General features: G+C 31.7%; 3 protein-coding genes across 3 annotated transcripts; 1 reads left to right on the top strand and 2 right to left on the bottom strand.

Annotated features, from left to right (window-relative positions):
- The first annotated feature begins 4,365 nt into the window (after positions 1-4,365).
- LOC116342260 (probable pre-mRNA-splicing factor ATP-dependent RNA helicase DEAH4) lies at positions 4,366-7,446 on the top strand. The gene is made up of 3 exons (XM_031769769.1): positions 4,366-5,547; positions 5,629-5,758; positions 5,846-7,446. The coding sequence occupies exons 1-3, from the start codon at positions 4,366-4,368 to the stop codon at positions 7,444-7,446; spliced, it is 2,913 nt and encodes a 970-aa protein (XP_031625629.1).
- Positions 7,447-8,230: 784 nt separating this feature from the next.
- Positions 8,231-11,189, bottom strand: LOC116342261 (lysine-specific demethylase 4D-like). The gene is made up of 5 exons (XM_031769770.1): positions 11,064-11,189; positions 9,687-10,322; positions 9,471-9,619; positions 9,231-9,377; positions 8,231-8,255 (listed from the first exon to the last, which is right to left on the bottom strand). Exons 1-5 carry the CDS (start codon positions 11,187-11,189, stop codon positions 8,231-8,233), a joined length of 1,083 nt encoding a protein of 360 aa, XP_031625630.1.
- Positions 11,190-12,887: 1,698 nt separating this feature from the next.
- LOC116342263 (myosin heavy chain 95F-like) lies at positions 12,888-15,731 on the bottom strand. The gene is made up of 11 exons (XM_031769771.1): positions 15,663-15,731; positions 15,436-15,571; positions 15,158-15,375; positions 14,894-15,064; positions 14,537-14,826; positions 14,313-14,479; positions 14,056-14,226; positions 13,895-13,986; positions 13,531-13,725; positions 13,299-13,474; positions 12,888-12,966 (listed from the first exon to the last, which is right to left on the bottom strand). Exons 1-11 carry the CDS (start codon positions 15,729-15,731, stop codon positions 12,888-12,890), a joined length of 1,764 nt encoding a protein of 587 aa, XP_031625631.1.
- Positions 15,732-18,436: the final 2,705 nt, after the last annotated feature.

Here is an 18,436-nt window from a genome sequence, read left to right on the forward strand (position 1 = left end):
TCCGGATTAAGTTTCAAAAGTCTGTCAAAGTCGGTGTTTACTAATTTCGTGAGAAAATTTAACCGTTGTTTCTGCTGTCTCGACTTCCGCCAACCGTTTGTGGTATAAATTCTACATTGTGTGGCCATGACCGGGAATTCTTTATAGACTTGACTCAAATGGTTTTCGCTAATTGGATCCATATCCCAGGCATTATACCATTTATCGAAAAATTTATCGTACGGCGGTATAAATTCTATTTCTTTGCAAATTACGGCACTAACACTCTGAATATCTGCAGCCTGAGCATTATTTATAAAATCCAAGCACTCGGGTGAGAAATTCACGACCGTTTACTTTAGTAAAAGTTGATTGTGAGTGTCACGTTGTTCGGCACACTTGCCAATTTTCTTTTCAATTTTTTGCTATCAATGAATTCTTTTGGTGGCGTCTCGAGTTTCTTTTTTAACTTGCCAACTGTTTTCGAAATCTTGATTATGAATTGCAACTTTGATCCCTGAATCCTTTTTCTGCCGCTTTTTTACTAAATTGATCCAGCAAGTTGGAGGATGTAATTTCTTCTTCGCCATTGTCCTGCATACCATTGATTAAACTTAATTTGAAAGAGACAAAAAATTTTTTTCTCTTTAAATTTAAAAATGATTTTTTGCTTTCTTTTTTTGAGGTCGTACCTGAATAAAACAGCAAAAATGATATACACGTTGAAAGAGTAGATAACTTCATTTTCTCTATTTGGAGGACCTCTTATGGTTCAAAATGTTTTATCACCCCCTAAAAAAATTCCCATCAACACCAAGTGTTTATTCATTTAAACATTTTTTAAAATTAATTAAACTGTAGTTTTAGAATCAATCCCCTCATCATACGACTCAAAGTCGTAGAACAAAAGTTATTTGTATTGATCGCAAGCCGCATGCCCAATCAAAATAGAGCAATTATTGTTCAATCGCTTATTTTAATGACATTATTCAAGTTTTATTAAAAGAAAAAGACCAATTTTCTTTGAGTGTTTCTTTAATCTTTATTCATTTTCAATTTGAACAAAACAAAAAAACATAACGCCAGGTGTGTTTAATTCAAAGTATCTCGTTTATACTAACTTGAAATTAAAAAAAAAAAACATCATCCAAAGCCATCATGTTCATTGTTTTGAATGAAAGGCATTGCATCAGTTTATGTTATTTCCAGTTATTTCAGATGTTCTTCGGTAATTTGTCGCCCGCATATCTGACATGAGAATTTTTGCCGGTACGTGTTGTATTTCATGTAGTTCATTTTGAATGGTATATAGGTACGATGTTGTCTCTAGTGATGTTTTTTCATATTTCGTTAGAGCGTCATTACATCGCAAATTCCACACATGGACATCTTCACATTGGATATTTCTTTGCGCCATTGATGGTTTTTCTTCATGTGACTTCCAAATTAGCCTTCATCTATCATGGTATTGCATATTTTGCAATGACGTTTTGTTTTAATCAAAACGAAAATGTTACCATAGATCTGAACTTTCTTATGTTTATTCAATCGATATTTTTCTAAATCGTATTCCATAATATTTTGCGCTTTACAAAGTTTACAATGGAATATTTTCAGTTGGCCACCAACCATAATTCTCGGTGGGTTATTCAGGTCAACATATCGATTCTCAGCAAGTTTGTCGTTGGAATGAAACCGATTGAATGAATAACTGCAGCTCACAAAAGTGATATAACCGTTAGATTTCATTTCAATAGAAATGATCGCCCCTTTTTTAGCTCTTTAAATTCATAGTATTTTTTTTTTCAACAAATAAAGAGATGCTACAATTGATGTACATTTGCACATCGTTCACATCAACACTCTCGATATAAGCAAGAAAAATCTTTACTCGAGCATCGTATAAAGTTGACGAAGAAGTCGTTGAGAATATCTCTCTGGTTGTCATTACATTTATTTCAGTCTAATTTCGACTTGCAATTTTTTTCCAACTGTTTTCAGCTTATTTCTCTTGAGACTCACATGTAAATCGTTGCATTCATTCTCGATTTTCCCATCGATGTTTGCGTATCTATTGATTTCTTTTGAGATTTCTTGCTCTCTTCTTCTTCTTCATAAAAAACCGTCTCTATTCGAATATAATCGAAAAGGATTAAGCATTAAAACAGTAACATTATAATGTGACGCCAAAAAAGTGATTGTATGACTTTGCGATGGCAATAGTCACATACGTAATGGCTCGTACGTTGACAGTTGCGTTTCGATTTTATTCCCAAAAGATCGAATGAAAAAGTCCCATTTTCAAAGGTAATTAAATTATAGTAATCTTTTTATTTTGCTTGCTGGTTTTATTAAGTTTTTTTTGTTTGCTTGGCGATGGAAAATTAGTCAGACTAGAAAAGGGGAAAAAAGTAATCAATTTATTGCTCGATGTTAATACACCAAGAATAAGTGTATTCGGTTATTTTCTGCATTTGCGGTTCCAAAACATCAGCTTTCAAACGCTTTTCGGCCATTACGTTCGACGGTGTCATGACGCAACTCGAAAATATTTTCATTTCTTCGTTACTGTGTTAACATATCAAATAAAAAACCTCTATCGAGTTAGAGAACGAGTGACGAAACCTACATTTGAAACACAAAATTTCTGATATCAATTTTGTGACGAAAATAGTTGGTAGATATTTTTTCTTTGTACTGTGAATATAAACTTAATATACATTTGTATATTCAAAACGTTGCAGAAATTTTCTCCTTTTTACTTTGAGTTCATACTGACGCAATGAAGCAACGTTCCGAATTTACAAATGTATATTAAGTTTATATTCACAGTACAAAGAAAATATATCTACCAACTATTTTCGTCACAAAATTGATATCAGAAATTTTGTGTTTCAAATTTTGGTTTCGTCACTCGTTCTCTAACTCGATAGAGGTTTTTTATTTGATATCAATAGTTTTGTAAGTGCTATTTTCCAAGTTAAAGATTCAAGACCCATGGATTTGAATATTTTTCAAATACAATGAAAATATGGATTTTTAGGATATTTTTGGATCAAAATGATATAAATTATGGATCATAATGAGGAACAGAGGTTTTAGCAGTGGTGTGTGGTATGCACATTTTTTTTATCTTTGACTTGGGGCTAAAATTGATGAATTTTCAAAAAGAACCTATACAGTCTTTTTCGAGAAAGTGACCATTTTTGACCGATTTGGCCACCTGAACTTGAAATTTTTAAGTCGCAATTGGATCGCACTATTCGATAGCTTACTTTAAGACCTTTCCAACGAATATGCATATGCCTTGCGTAAGTCAAGTATAGGTGCCACAGCGATTGTTTGAAAAAATGGCCATTTTTGGCCATTTTTGCACTATCGAAGGCCATATCTTGAAAACAAGAATTTTCTGGGATATGAGCTATGCGGCATATTATAGCTTAGACTTGGGCCTAAAATCGGTGAAATTTTCTAAAAAATCCTTGAGCTTGTTTTCTAAGTAATGGACGTTATGTGTCCGGCCGAACGGTACATTTTTGGTTTTTGGCCAATTTAGCCACCCCACATTGAAATTTTTGGACCGCAAATGACTCCATTCGATAGCTCACTTCAAGACCTTTCCAATGATATGCATATGTCTGGGGGGTGTCAAGTCATGGCGCTTCGGTGACCATAGGGAAAAAAGTCGAAAAGTTACTTTTGGAGGCTGGCCACGGCCAACATGGCGGCCAAATCGAAAAGTGCCGGAACAAAAAAGTCTTAGTTTTTTGTGTACTTTAATCACAGAAAGTTTCAAAGAGATCAGAATCGAGTACGCAAAATCGCGCACAGACAGACAGACATTTTGATTTTTCATAGAGATTCATATGAAATTTTTAAAACGCTGAAGTTTTCGAAAAGTGTCATCGATTTTGACGGTTAGGGGGTCGTTGGAAAGGTATTGAGCTCTAGAATCCGAATATCGAGTGAATCGTCTGTTGGACATTCAATGAAGGAATTTATAAAAGAAACTCTCTCGCTTTGGCTATTAGCAATTCGAATTGTGCTACAATACTTCCTCATGTTTTAAAGATCATTTCATTCGATTTTTTTTATTGTAGTTTTTTCTTTTCTTCACACACAGTAAAAATGCAACTTAATTTTTTTCTCTCTTTCTTGTTCACTCTCGTCGACTATATTTTTAATTTTTTTTTTGTTCTTTATTTATCAGTTTCACAAAACAACACACAACCAACTGGAAATTTTGCAGAAAACTGTGCCTTTAAAAATTGAGTAAGTAGTTCTAACCTTTTTTTATCATTATGTATTTATGTCATGATTTTTGCAATAATAGCAACGTAAATTCAGTTTTTTTTAGTCAATTTCCGGTTAAATATCGTATAAAATATGGATCGTATAGAAGTAACAAATATTCAGTGCCCTAGTGGCTTAAAAATTGATTCCGGGTTCGCAATCGTTCCGGTGTTGTTTTGGAACAAAGAGCTAGTTATTAGATTCGAAAATAAAGAGTGCAGAGTTTATGGATTATCAGACATACTGCCCGGCAAAAATAACACAATCATGTTATCAAAAAGTGATTCCGATCATTTAAATTTATGTTGGGAAGACGAAATTCTCACAATTGAATCGGTCATATATATAGATAGTAGTAGTTTAAGTAGTAATAATGACGATGTAGACATGCTTGATGATACAGTTGAAGATAAAAAAAACGAAAAATTCCCGGCCTACTATAAATATGTTACCAATATAGATTTAGTTGGAAAAATTGTAAATAACATTGAAAATGATACGCTACCGGTTGATAATTTCGAAGATATTGATAATTTCACCATTTCATTGCCACAATACATAACCGGACAAAAATATCCGCCACCAAGGCCAAAACATCAAATATTTCCGGATAATTTCACGCAAGAGAAATTGTCAGAAATTTCAAAAATGTTAAGAAATTTGCCGGCATACTTTTCCATTGATAACATCCTTCATTCTATCGATAAAAATAAAATCACGATATTAATTGGTGGTACCGGCTGTGGAAAGACGATACTAGTTCCACATGCATTACTCGAAAAAATGAATCAACAAAGAAAAGCCGGTTTAATATTAATTGGTGAGCCAAAAAGAATTTCCGCACAAAAAGCTGCCCAAACACTCTCAAATAACTATGCTGGTGGTTTCGTTATTGGTTCACATATACACAAAGAAAACGCGACCACAGATCGGACCAATTTAGTATTTCTAACGTCTGGAGTATTGATTTTGATACTTAAGTCATTAGTAGCCAGCCAAAAACGTGTTCCCATCTCACATATAGTTATAGACGAAGCGCACGAAGGAAACATCGATTCCGATTCGTGTATATTAATTTTAACGAATATTTTAAGACATTACCCGGAAATTAAATTAGTTGTTATGTCGGCAACACTAAATACCGAAAAATTTCATTCATACTTCATAAAATATGGCTACACGCCAAATATTATTAATATTCCCGGTCAAGCTCAAAAATTGACAATACAATATGCATCGCCATCATCATCTCATCAAAACGATAATGATGAAGATGTTGATGAATCATTTAATATTGAATTGAAATCCATAATTCCATACAATGAAATTGTGAACAAAATGTTTCAATTTATTCAGTCTTCTACAAACGAACAAGAAGATATTCTCATATTTTTACCGGGCATGGATGAAATAAATATGTGCGAAGAACATATTAAGGCACACAAGCTAAGTAAAAACTATTCTTTAGAAATCCGACGTTTGCATCGTAAACTTTGTAATGGAAGAAAAGATGTAAACGAAATTACTTCGATCTCTAAAAACCGGCTAATTTATTTATCAACAAATATCGCAGAGACGTCAATTACTCTGCCAAATTTAAAGTTTGTCATAGACAGTGGATACGAAAAATCCATAAAATATATTCCAAAGATTGATGCATTTAACGTTCAATTAAACATGATTTCACAAAGCTCGGCCAATCAGCGAGCTGGCCGTGCTGGTAGAGTATCAGATGGTCTAGTTTATCGTGCATATACCGAAGAACGGTATAATGCTATGTGCGAACATAAAATCCCGGAAAATCAAAGTTTGTTATCTTACTGCCTCAAAGTCATGGACTTTACCAAGAAGCCGGTTAATTTTATAAGCAATTTAATAAACCCACCAAATGCCAACGAAATTTATATGGCATTAAAACAACTGCACTTGTTGCGAGCGGTGAATTACACAGAATCAGATCAGGAACCTACTCTCACACGTTTGGGTAGAAAAATAATTGACATAAATGCTGAAGTCCCGGTTGTAATTTCATTAATCTATGGCATTGCATTTAAATGTATAGATCCGGTCATGTATACACTAAGCGCACAAAATGATTCTTGTATTTACCAAGAAACCGGTCGATCGAAAGAATCGAGAAAAATTGAAACCTCCAAACAAATAGCCGGATTTTTAAACAATAAAAATGGTAAAGGTGAATCAGATCATTTCATTGATTTGACCATCTTTCAACATTGCCTAAAGTACAATATAGCCAAAGTCCATGAACAAATGCAAATAAATTCGGATCTTTTGAATAAAAATCGATCATTCTATGATGATCTAAAAAAGTTTCTCAAATTTCATTTCTCAAATGTAATTGATAAGGATATAAATAAAAACGCAAATAACCCGGATTTAATTAGATTTTGCATTGCGGCCGGTCTACGACATAAAATTGCATACAGAGACGAAAATGATGGAAAATGGTTTGATTACAAAACCAATCAAAAACTTAACATTAATTTAAAGTCTTCTGTTCAAGAAAATACCGGTAATTTTTATTGTTATGAACGAAAAAATGTACGACAAAATGCATCAGAATCATATTTTTACGCACAAAATATCACGAAATTATCGCCGGCCATAATTAGTCTTCTTAATATTCCAATAATTGATATGGATGAAGAATTAAAAGTATATTTTAACCGTATAACTGTGAAAATTGAAAATATCATTGAAAAAACGATCCGCAATTTACGATTTGATGTTTCTGACAACAATTTTATCACTTCAGTGGTGGAATTTTTGGCACATTCTCCTACATTAATAGAAATACCAACTAGCAAAATTTACGAAGTGACTATTGCCATTCATGATATTTGGCATATGGGAGAAAAACCATTAAATGCCGAATTCAAAGATATAATCCGGGAAATTTTTAGTGAGTTTGAAATCATACACACGTATGTACAAACTCTGGAGCCACACCAAGGCTATATAGTTGTGCCAAGCACAACAAATTTCAATAAAATTTTTGAATTAGATACACTACCCGGCAAAAATGAAAATAAATTAACACTTGGATTTGGCTATTGTAGAAATGTTAATTTTATAAATTCCCAAAATCCGAAATTTTGGAATGAACAATTGTTTGCCAGACATTATCCGGAAATTTCTTTACCAACCAAATGAAAAAGTAATTTTTTTTCAACCAAAAAAATTATTGAATCACAAAAAAAAAAATCAAATCAGCCGGTAGCAACACTTATTTAAATGAAAAAACATTCTGCTCAATTTTCTATATTTTTTTTTTTCATTATTTTTTTACTATTCGCATTTTCTTACGATTTATCACAAACATGTCATAAAAATCACCGGAATCTTATACTTATACTTATGAACACATAGCTTTTAAGAAGAGGCCAAAAAATCATGTAAAGAATAGACGAAATAAAACTACAACATACAACTTGCCTTAAGCAACCGAAAAAACAAAAACAGACTATGTATTAAAATTGAAAATTAAGTACAACAAAACTGTGTGTCGACTTTTATTTTTTGATTTTGCAGCAAATTACAGCTATTTTTAAGGTAATGTAAATCTTGCTTGAAAATTTATTTATTTAAATCGACGTTCATCATGAACAACTGAACCAACAACTTTGAGATCAAATTATTCAAAAAGAAAACAACCATCAATCGTGTAAACCATTCAACACCACTTCATTATAGACCGGCTCCAATTGAATCACCAAATGTGTAAATAATCCAAACAACAATGCAAAGCGATATCTATGAAATCCAAATTATAATGTGCCGGCTTTTTCTCTCTCTTGTAGTTTTCAACTTGTTGCCACTGTTTTTGTGGTGGTGTGATATTAAGTACAATATCATATATGATATGCTCTCAGATAAGAATAAAAATAAATTTATTGTCTACTAACATTTTTCGTATCTGTCTACATCTATCAAGATATTAATCTTTGATAATTGGTTTAATTCTAAAGTAATGGAAAAGATCTAGGTGTTGTGTTACATTGGCATTGCTTGAATGTTGAAGTTGTGGTATCAATCTTGTAAACCATTCAAAACCACTTCGTTAAAGACCGGCTCCAATTGAATCACCAAATGTGTCAATAATTTAAACTACAATGCAAAGAATAACAATAATATCGATGAAATCACTGAACGCATTGCTCAAACAAATGTATTTTTGATTATTTTATTTTCTGATTTTAATTTTAATAAATAAATAACTGCACCGAACAGCGTTCCTTCGCCTTGGTGGTTTTTTGAAAATATTTTAATTAAATAAATATAATGTAATAGAATGTGATTTTTATCAAGCATTTTTTTGAGAGTGTAAATGAAAAATTATTGCTTCTCTCCTTTCATGTAAATAATATAAATTTCACAAATTAATTTTCCAACTGCTCATTAATATGAGCTCTTTAAATATGATGAATTGTGCAGTGATGAAAAATACTATTCTTCTCCTCCAATTCTTGATTACTGATAAAAAAAAATCTATTAACAACGGCATTATTTTTGAATAACTTAACTATAATTATTATCCGGTCTCTCCTAAAGTAGTTTGTATAACAAGTGAGCCTTTTATGTGTTTGCCTCTCTCACTCGCATTTAAATCCACATTTGAGTTATATAAACGTCTCACTCAGAGGTTCTTTAGCAAATGATAAGACTGAAAACAATTCCGGTTATGATTAAAACACAGATGGATATTACACTTTGAACAAATTATATATGTCAAATTGCTTGGAATATTGCATTCAAAATGACATCGTGACCGAAATTTTTCTTCAGAATACATAGGCAAATGGAAATCATTTGATGGAAATTTGCGACTGTGGAAATCATTGAAACAATTTCTCGTTCTTGTCAAGCATAAATGTAAATTACATATTTCGCAATAAACATTTGTCAATCCGGAACAATTTTTATTTTTACATAAAGACCTTGATGGCTTATCATCGACAACTGGACAATGGCTATGGCTAGCTGGAGAAGTTTCGGTCTCGACCAAATTCGATGGTTCCAAACTCACATTCTCGAGGAATTTTCCAAGAAGTTCATGAAGTGCGTGCAATTTTTTTCCATATGGCCTAGATTATGTATAATAAATAATCGGAATTAAGTCAAATAGGTATTTTCATTTTTTTTTTTTTCAAATTTGAAAACAAACAGTGCTTATATACCGGCATGAACACAATGTAGTTTTATCATAGTATTTTTTCCATTCCGGTGAAGCCCAGTTTATAGCCTCAGAACAGTTGAAACCATGATTAAATCCTTGATGTAGTACCCCATATAATGTAACAATCATTTCACCTTCGAATTGATCAACCTTTCATAAAAAGATATATTTATGGAATATAAAGAGAGATAGATACACAACAAAAAATAGTCATTACCTTACAAAAATCTATGCCATTATCGCGTAATACTTTTGGGTGATACATCAATGCTTTGTGTTTAATAAAAAGATCACAACCGGTTTCATTGAATATCTCTGTCTTCCACAACTCTTCGAGTTTTATTTTCATTGTGGCCGGAATACCATACCATGTTTTGGGTGCGCCTTCGTGGAGCATATTGATAGAAGCCATATTGCTGTCTTCAGCGTGCATTCCAAAAAATGTGCCAAACATACCATAATTTGAAAAAGACTTATTTATACCGGGCATTTCTGTTTCAGTTAGTATAGATCCCCCTTGAAACTTATCCAAATTCCAATTAGGATAATTTTCCGGAAAGCGCGATATTACATTATCAATAGCATAAATTGGTACCGGTGTTCGCTTTTTCGTTATATTACACAAATTCTGCAAAATATTTGTCTCTCGTTGAGCAAGAGACATTTCAGAATGTTCAAAGTTTTTCGCCAGATCTTTGAATTGACCCAATGTCATTGCACGTTTCTTTTGAAATAACAAATGAGTCACACCAGTTTCATTAAGAATCTTAGTAGTTTGTAAAATACAGGAATTCAATCTAAAATCGTCCGGAATTATGATAGGTGTGTGCTTTCGAAGTACTGGTGGAATTATCTAAAACGAAATACATACTTTTATGAATAAGTAGTTGAGAATCAAAGACAGTAGAGTGGATTGATTTTTTTTTTTTTTTGATTATCAAAAACGGATAGTTCCCACTCGATATAACATGAAAAAATATGAAATTTTTGTTTTGAAATTTTTCTTTGGATCCTATTTTAGCATCCACCGTTCGGACGTTCGTTGACAGCTCTGAATAAATATTTTTGCAGTAAAATTTTCAATCTTTGTCCATTTGATCAACAAATAGATCGGCCATACACTATCCCCGGACACAATCTAAATGTGTTATTTAATCTTTGCTCATATTCCAACTGACTTTTATGATCACAAACACACAATATTTACAATCGCACACTCTGTGTGTTTTGTTGCCCGTTTTTCATTGTGTTAGCCGCAGTTAGCCGGGACAGAAAAAGTTTACAGTGTTTCATTTAAACAACAGAAACATATAAAATGCATAGTTCTCAGCTGCGGCGCTGTACAATTTTTTTTGTTGTAGAGAAATTTTTACACAACTGAATAAATCACACAGTATTAAAGTTCACTTAAATTACAACTTCTGTAGTGCCGATACAAAAGACCACATATCAAGAGAATCAAGATTCTATTAATATTTTTTCATTTGTGCGGTTTAGAGTTTTTGTTTTGGTTATATCGAATGAATACTACCCATAATATCAATCTGTGATTTAAACACAATCCGGGAATTTATTTTGCAAAATATCTACTTACCTTTGCTAAGCCAGTTGCTTGACATACCGGATCTCGTTCGATTTTTTTCATGAAACTTGATGGGTCATCAAATTCAGCTACAGTTGGCCGGAATACTTTCACCTCTAAAATGCTATTATTATTCATTGCAATCGACCGGGCTCGACAGTTCTGTTAATTTTTGGATTATTCTTATATATTTGTCAATTAATTTTAGAAAAACTTATTTAATATTTCGAACACACAAGAACAACAATAATAAATACGCCGGCAATAACATTGATTGTTTTGGATTGTTCGTTGACGTTTGTTTGTTTATTGTACCGGTATGAATGTATAGTGTTTGCCGATGCAAAATTGATAATTAGAAACATCAAACACAGTTGATGTCATTTATAATATATTTTAAAGAAAAGTAGTGTAATTTATTCAATAGATGGCACTGTCACTGTCACTGTCACTGTTGACAATTGTGATATCGTATTTGATACACTTTTTACAATTTTGCAAACACGGTAAACAATTAGGTTCATTTTGGTTCATTTATAATCCGGATCATTTATGGAAAAAGTATGGTTGAGATATTTAAAATATACTATTTGCACAAATTTCTATAAATTAATTTATTTTTTTGAAATGAGTTTTATTAATTTTCAAGACCGAGTCATGGAACGATTTGATGGGAAAGATCACTGGGCAGTGTACGATGGGAATTCTTCACGATCTTTGTGTAAAATTAAAAGGTGTCAAAACCGCACACACGTTTTTTGTAAAAAGTGCAAGGTGCATTTATGTTTGAATACATCAAGAAACTGTTTTCTCCGGTTTCATACGCATAATGTTGAATTGATCGAAAATCGAGTTCAACACAAAATTGTAAAATCTATAGATAAGCAATCGAAAAATATTGAATGTAATGCAAAAATACTGAAATGTTCAACTAGTTACTGCTAGTCACGAGATTTCAAACCAATTAAAGCTTGTATTTTTCGGTATTTTTTCAGGCAATCGGGCTGGAAAAACGGCGAAACAGCCAATGATAAATAGAAACAAATTAAATGCTGATAAAACGCAACAATCCGGACAAGTCGTAACAAGGTCAACTAGAAAAAAATGCTCCGGTACTGATATACCACAATGTCAACTTCCAAGCAATGCCAATCAAACAAAACACCCAGATCTTTTCCATTACCTTAGAATTAAACCAATTATCAAAGATTGATATCTTGATAGATGTAGACAGATACGAAAAATGTTAGTAGACAATAAATTTATTTTTATTCTTATCTGAGAGCATATCATATATGATATTGTACTTAATATAACACCACCACAAAAACAGTGGCAACAAAACTACAAGAGAGGAAAAGCCGGCACATTAATTTGGAGTTTTTTATAAGTTAATCGGTCATTTTTAATAAATTGTATTCAGGCCATAATATAAATTTAATTTTGAACTTTATATTTTGCTAAATTCCGGCCAATCATATAATAAAATTTGTTTTACACAACAGATAGAATCAAATTGATATCTAATTTTCTTCAAGTATATGAAACTTTTTAAAACAGTTTCGTTGACGTTCGCTTTTGCCAGGTATGAAGCATAGGTGCACTTTACACTTTACACAATATACTATTGTTTGCTTGCCACACCCATCAAGTTTACACCTGAATCCTCTTTTTGCGCCATCATGCTGATCATAGTCCGGTAAATGTTGTATGCCATCAAATCGAATTGATAATTGAGGCATTTTTTCATATGCTGTCTTTATTGGTTTATTTTTTGTTGCTTGTGTTGGTAACGTATCGCAAAGATTTTGTGTGATCTCCGTATTTGTTATTTTTTCACAAATTATTTCTGTTTGGCCTGACGTATTGCATATTTGTAGATTTCGGTTGCGATTCTTTCGGTTTAATAACATCACTGAAAATTATCGCAATCAAAATAAAAAATCAATGTTAGAACTTTTAAATAATAAATGGTTCAGAAAAGAAGAACACATACTAATAAATCGAATAACTATCCATAATTTACGTCGTACAAAAGTAATGTACTGTTTTGTAAATTTGACTAAAATTTGATTGTTCGACTGTTCGAAGCTCACATTCATCAATTTAATTTTATGAGAATTTCCCGGGCGACAATGAATTTCTTTATTTCCAAATTTAAAATCCTTGAATAAAAAACCAATCGACAGTAAGAAAATTAGACAGCATTTTTTTTCTCCCATTAAAATATGATGTGATCGAAGGTACGACTTAAGTTTTTCAAAGAGATCCAAGATCATAATTTTGATTGGAAAACCGAGTTGAATCAGTTGGTTATAAGCCAACATTCCTGATGACTGTAGTTGATTAAAAACAATGGTGTCATCAAAAATATCTGGCATTGTTTTTCGGTTTGGTTTAACACAACGAATAAAATACGGCCGCTGCAATGAATTTTTGGAGATTAAATGAAGACATATAAAATGTAACTGTTATTTACCGTTGGTTTTAATTCAGAAATTAGTGATTCAAGTTCCATTATAAACGTCCCGGAATATGTTTTCTTTTTGTCATTAACCGCATTGGAAAATTTGTACATATGTTGAGGTGCAGAAGCTGCCGGTTTTAGGATTTTTACAAGTAAATTACACAAATACTTAGAATGCACTTCAGCGTTGTGTTCAATGAAATTTTCCTACAAAAAAACCATAAGTCATTTAATTAAAATATTAAGTATATATAGTTTGAAGTGAAATATTAACCGGTGTATAAGTGACATTCTGTCCAAAATGACGAATAACAAAATCCTGCTTTGTACTACATAATAAAGAAAAAACACTAAAATTTTTGTATCTGGATACTACTTTTTGTATGAAAGATTCTGTTTGTGGATTTGGCATTCGACATTCTTCATCCAGTAGTGAAAAAATTCCAAATTTCTTATTCTCAAGCATATCTATAATAAAAAATAATTGTTTCATTTTCGACTTTTATACATGGTGACTGATGGTGACAGAGTACTTACCAAGAACCATGTCGTTACCTGGAAATGAAATTTCAGGAACGTTGATAGATTCTTCTTTATACCAATTTATCTCATCACAAATGAGTCGTTGTGTACAAAAGTTTTGAATTTTTTCGTTAGAATAATTAATACAGAATTGCTCGAAACGATTGCCTAATGAATTGAAGCATTCTGTGTTTAAAAAAAAATGACAGTAAACGAAAATAACGTGAATTCTGGAATGTATTCAAGACGAATTTGTATATGGTTATTTATACCAAAGCCGGCAATATCGAGGATGTTAATATTCGGACTTTGATCAGATTGATGATTGTTTTCAAATGCTCGATTAATATAAAAGACTATTGATTTGAACAGGTCATCGTAAATAGCTTTTGAGATAGTATCTCTTGCTCTAGATGCAGCAAACACATTCAAGCGTGTTCTGAAAGAAATAAATAAGAAGTTTCCCACCGGATAGAGAATTCTAACAAAATCTTACATAATAATTGAGTCTGGAAATTTTGTTGAACGGAAAAGAATAGCTTCTTCTAAATCCTGAACGGCTATATTCATTAAATTTGCTGCGATGATGACGTTTTTTTTGGAAAATTCTGTAATTCGTGCTCCGGTTTCAAATTCTTCGAATTTTACATTACTCAAATGTAAAATGACCGAGAGATTTACATATATATTTTTTTTCTCATTTTCTGATACTCCCAATTTGTATAATGTTCCGTCAATAGTTTCAAAGTTTCTCAAATTTTGATTGGTATCGTGCCTTGTCAAGATCTAATAAAAGTAAAATTAGAATTGAATAATTTAAAAATGAAATCCAATAAATTGTAGACAAACTTACAGGAAAAGAACAATGTTCTAAATTAAGTTTCTTCTTCCATTCGCTTGTAGCTCCATATGCCAAATAGTAAAAAATATGAAATGTATCAAAGGTTCCCGGACAAACTCGAGAACTTTCCAAAGAAAATGTACAGAGTTTAATGCTAGCAATACTGAGTGAGTCCAATTTCAACTGAAAGATAATAAGACAGATCCGGTGAAAAAAATATCATATTTGATATCTGTTTGATATTGAATATCTGTTTGAATTGAAAAGAAATATTACCTGTATAGTTTTTATAAAGCGAGAACTGTTTTCATTTTCTGTTGTTCGCGAATTGCCGAATGATTCTAATAAAATATTTGCATTAATCATTTCTTGTGTTTGTTCCGATCCAGAGAAGAATTTCAATAAACATTTTGACGTTTCAGTTTTACCCGAACCCGATTCTCCAGAAACAATTATTGATTGTGGTGTGCTCTTGTTTTTCTTAACCTCATTGGCTATATTAGATTATAGTGAATAAGTGGAGCGATAAAATTGATTTATTTCAGATTACCTACCAATCACAAACAAATGAGCCGGCAATATTTCATTAGAAACATCTTTATCCTTAAACATATTAATTGCATCAACCGTATATAATTCATGAATAGTTTTGTATGGATTTACAGCAATTAACACGTCTGATATATAAGACTGAAAATAATATTGTTGTAGATATATTAATATGTTGTTGAATGCAACAAAAATAAAATTCAACCAAAAAAAATACCGGAAAATTACTCACATAAATCTCATTCCTGAAAAACTTATCTTTTAAGTCTTTCATAAATGAAAGGTCATTTTGGTTATTCATTTTAGTTCATTTAAAAAAAAAAATTATTCACGTACGTCGGCAAGAATATTGATTGTTTCTGATTGTTCCGGTTAGTTCGATTGACGTATTTTTCTTTATTGTATGCATCAAGTTTGCCATGCAATTCGTTGAGCAAAATTGATTATTCAGACCATCAAAGTTGATGCCGATTGGTGCGGTGATTTGTGTATTGCAACCGATAAGTAGTATTAGCCGATGCGAAATTGGTATTTGAGAACATCAAATACAGTTTGGTGACAGATTTCGTTTGGTGACATTTGGTGCGATGATCAACGATGATAAACTGAGAATTTTTTCGTTTGAGATTTGCGAATTTGTATTTATAAATGCAATAAATTATTATTATCCGGTCTGGCAATAAATTTTGCATGATTATTTTGAATATTAAAATGAAGCAATTAATTAAAATTCGCCAATGTCATGTACAATTAAATCGTCTAAGTGCCGCTGGTTTGTATTATGCCACTTTTGTAAATGACATACATTAACTGTTTTTTTTTTTTAATCTAATAAATATCTTTGCAAAATTCAGAATACCAAACCGCCCTGGAAAATACATTATTGATGAAATATAACATTCGTGAATGTTATGTACGATTAAATCGTCTAAATGTCGAAGGTTTGTATAATAGCTGTTATTTAAAGAACATAGGTCTTATTTGCTATTAATAATTTTAATTTTTACTGAACAGATTATATGAAAGCAAAGGAAAGCCGGTTTAAATTAAAAAAACTACTTCCAAGCAATAAAAACTCTGTGCGCATGCATGTATCTTTCTTACCAAAAGGCGGGAAATAATGATTTTAACAAATGAATGTGAATTATGGCTTCAGTTCATGTTGTAAACTACAAGAAAGAAAAATCCGGCTAATTATAATTTGAAGTATTTTTTAAGTTCCTGAATGTTTGATTGACTTTGTTGGTTTATTGCCATGCAATTCCTTAAGCAAAACTGATTATTCAGACCATCAAAGTTGATGCAGATTGGTGCGGTGATTTACCTGTTGCGTAGTGAACCGATATTAGCCGATGCGAAATTGGTGTTTGACAACATCAAATACAGTTGATTTCGTTTTGTACATGTGTGACAGTACTTAAAAGTCTTATATAATATTAATGTTTAACGACAGATCAAAATTTGCTCTCTTATTGTCTCAAAGTCATGGACTTTACTACAGAACCGGTTAAATTTATTAAACATTTATTAAATCCACCAAATGCCGATCAAATTGAAAGTGCACTTCAACAATTGCATAGCTTAGGGGCGGTCAATTACAATGAATTGACTCGAACCCAAGGCTAGTCTGATCATTTTATAAGAATACAGCAAAATAGTATTTTAGTTTTTCAGAAAAGAAAAAAAAATTAATTGAGATTCATTCAACCGGACAATAATAATATAGCTTTTAAGAAAGAAAAAAACCACTCATTTTAATTGTGATTTATCAAACTCAACAAATTAACTGATAAACATTTTCCAATTGTTTTGTTATTAAAAAAAATATTTATGATGGTGAAATCTCTTACCATTCATTTTTGATTCATTTCATCTATGAAATGAAGACCAATGATGAAGACACGAATCCAGTTTTTGGCGGTAGTCTTTGAATTTGAACTATTTACATACATAGCTAACTCCTTTTGCGGTAGGGTAAGCCATCACAGGAGAATCTATCTTGAATTATTACAGAAAAATGTGCCGGCTGAATTTGAAAGCTTTATTCCACATCTATTTAGTATTTAAAATTTGCGAAAAAAAGGTAAGTATCGAGTCGAAGTAAAGTTTCACATACACAGATTCTCATTCGATTTGATTTGACGAAAGTGTCCAACCAAAAACATATTCAAAAAAATGTATTTGGGAAATTGTACAACTATTATATATCACAGCGAACGGAAGTTAGCGCGAGTGTGGCCTTGGCCAGTCCGGAACGACACATAAGGGCAATATTCTCGAAAGCGAGCCGAACATGGTCTTTTGACAATTTCGTCCATTTTAGTACAAAACTCAAGCTATAGCTCTGAAAATTCGTATCTCAGTTATTTCCACATTGAAATATCGCCTGTGATATTTGGACACATTTAGCATTTTTCAGTGATTTTTATTTCGATGTTTTTCCAATATTTAAGGTCCAAATATCATCTATGATATTATGAAATTGGTAGATTAAAATGAATAAGAATAAATTAGACTTCAAATTATCGATATACGATCGACCAAATCGATTTTTATAAACTTTTTAAATATATATATTTATAATATATATCTATCGATTTCATAATATCATAGGTGATATTTGGAGTTTAAATATTGGAAAAACATGGAAAAGAGGTTTTATAAGTACATATTTGACAGTATCTAAGCCTTATAAATGCTCCTTATAATATTACACGCCAAATGACAGCAGTTTGAATTCGTTTGAATTAAACGATGACAAACGTCAAAAGAACCTCAATTGGCCATAAAATCACAACTGTATAAGAGTACTATTCCGGAAAAGTGCGAAAATTTGGTGAGTGAACATTTTATTTTACTTTAATACACGTAGTTCAATTTTCACATATATATCGTAAAGGATATTTAGATAATTTTCATAAAATGTGTCACTTTATTTAAATACATCTCTCTTCATAGTTATCAAACAACTACGCTTAAATTAATTGCACTCATGGCATCAGCACC

Source organism: Contarinia nasturtii, unplaced genomic scaffold (assembly GCF_009176525.2).
Source record: "Contarinia nasturtii isolate CC-2019 unplaced genomic scaffold, AAFC_CNas_1.1 Cnas_scaffold_849, whole genome shotgun sequence".
NCBI classification, from domain to species: Eukaryota; Metazoa; Arthropoda; class Insecta; order Diptera; family Cecidomyiidae; genus Contarinia; species Contarinia nasturtii.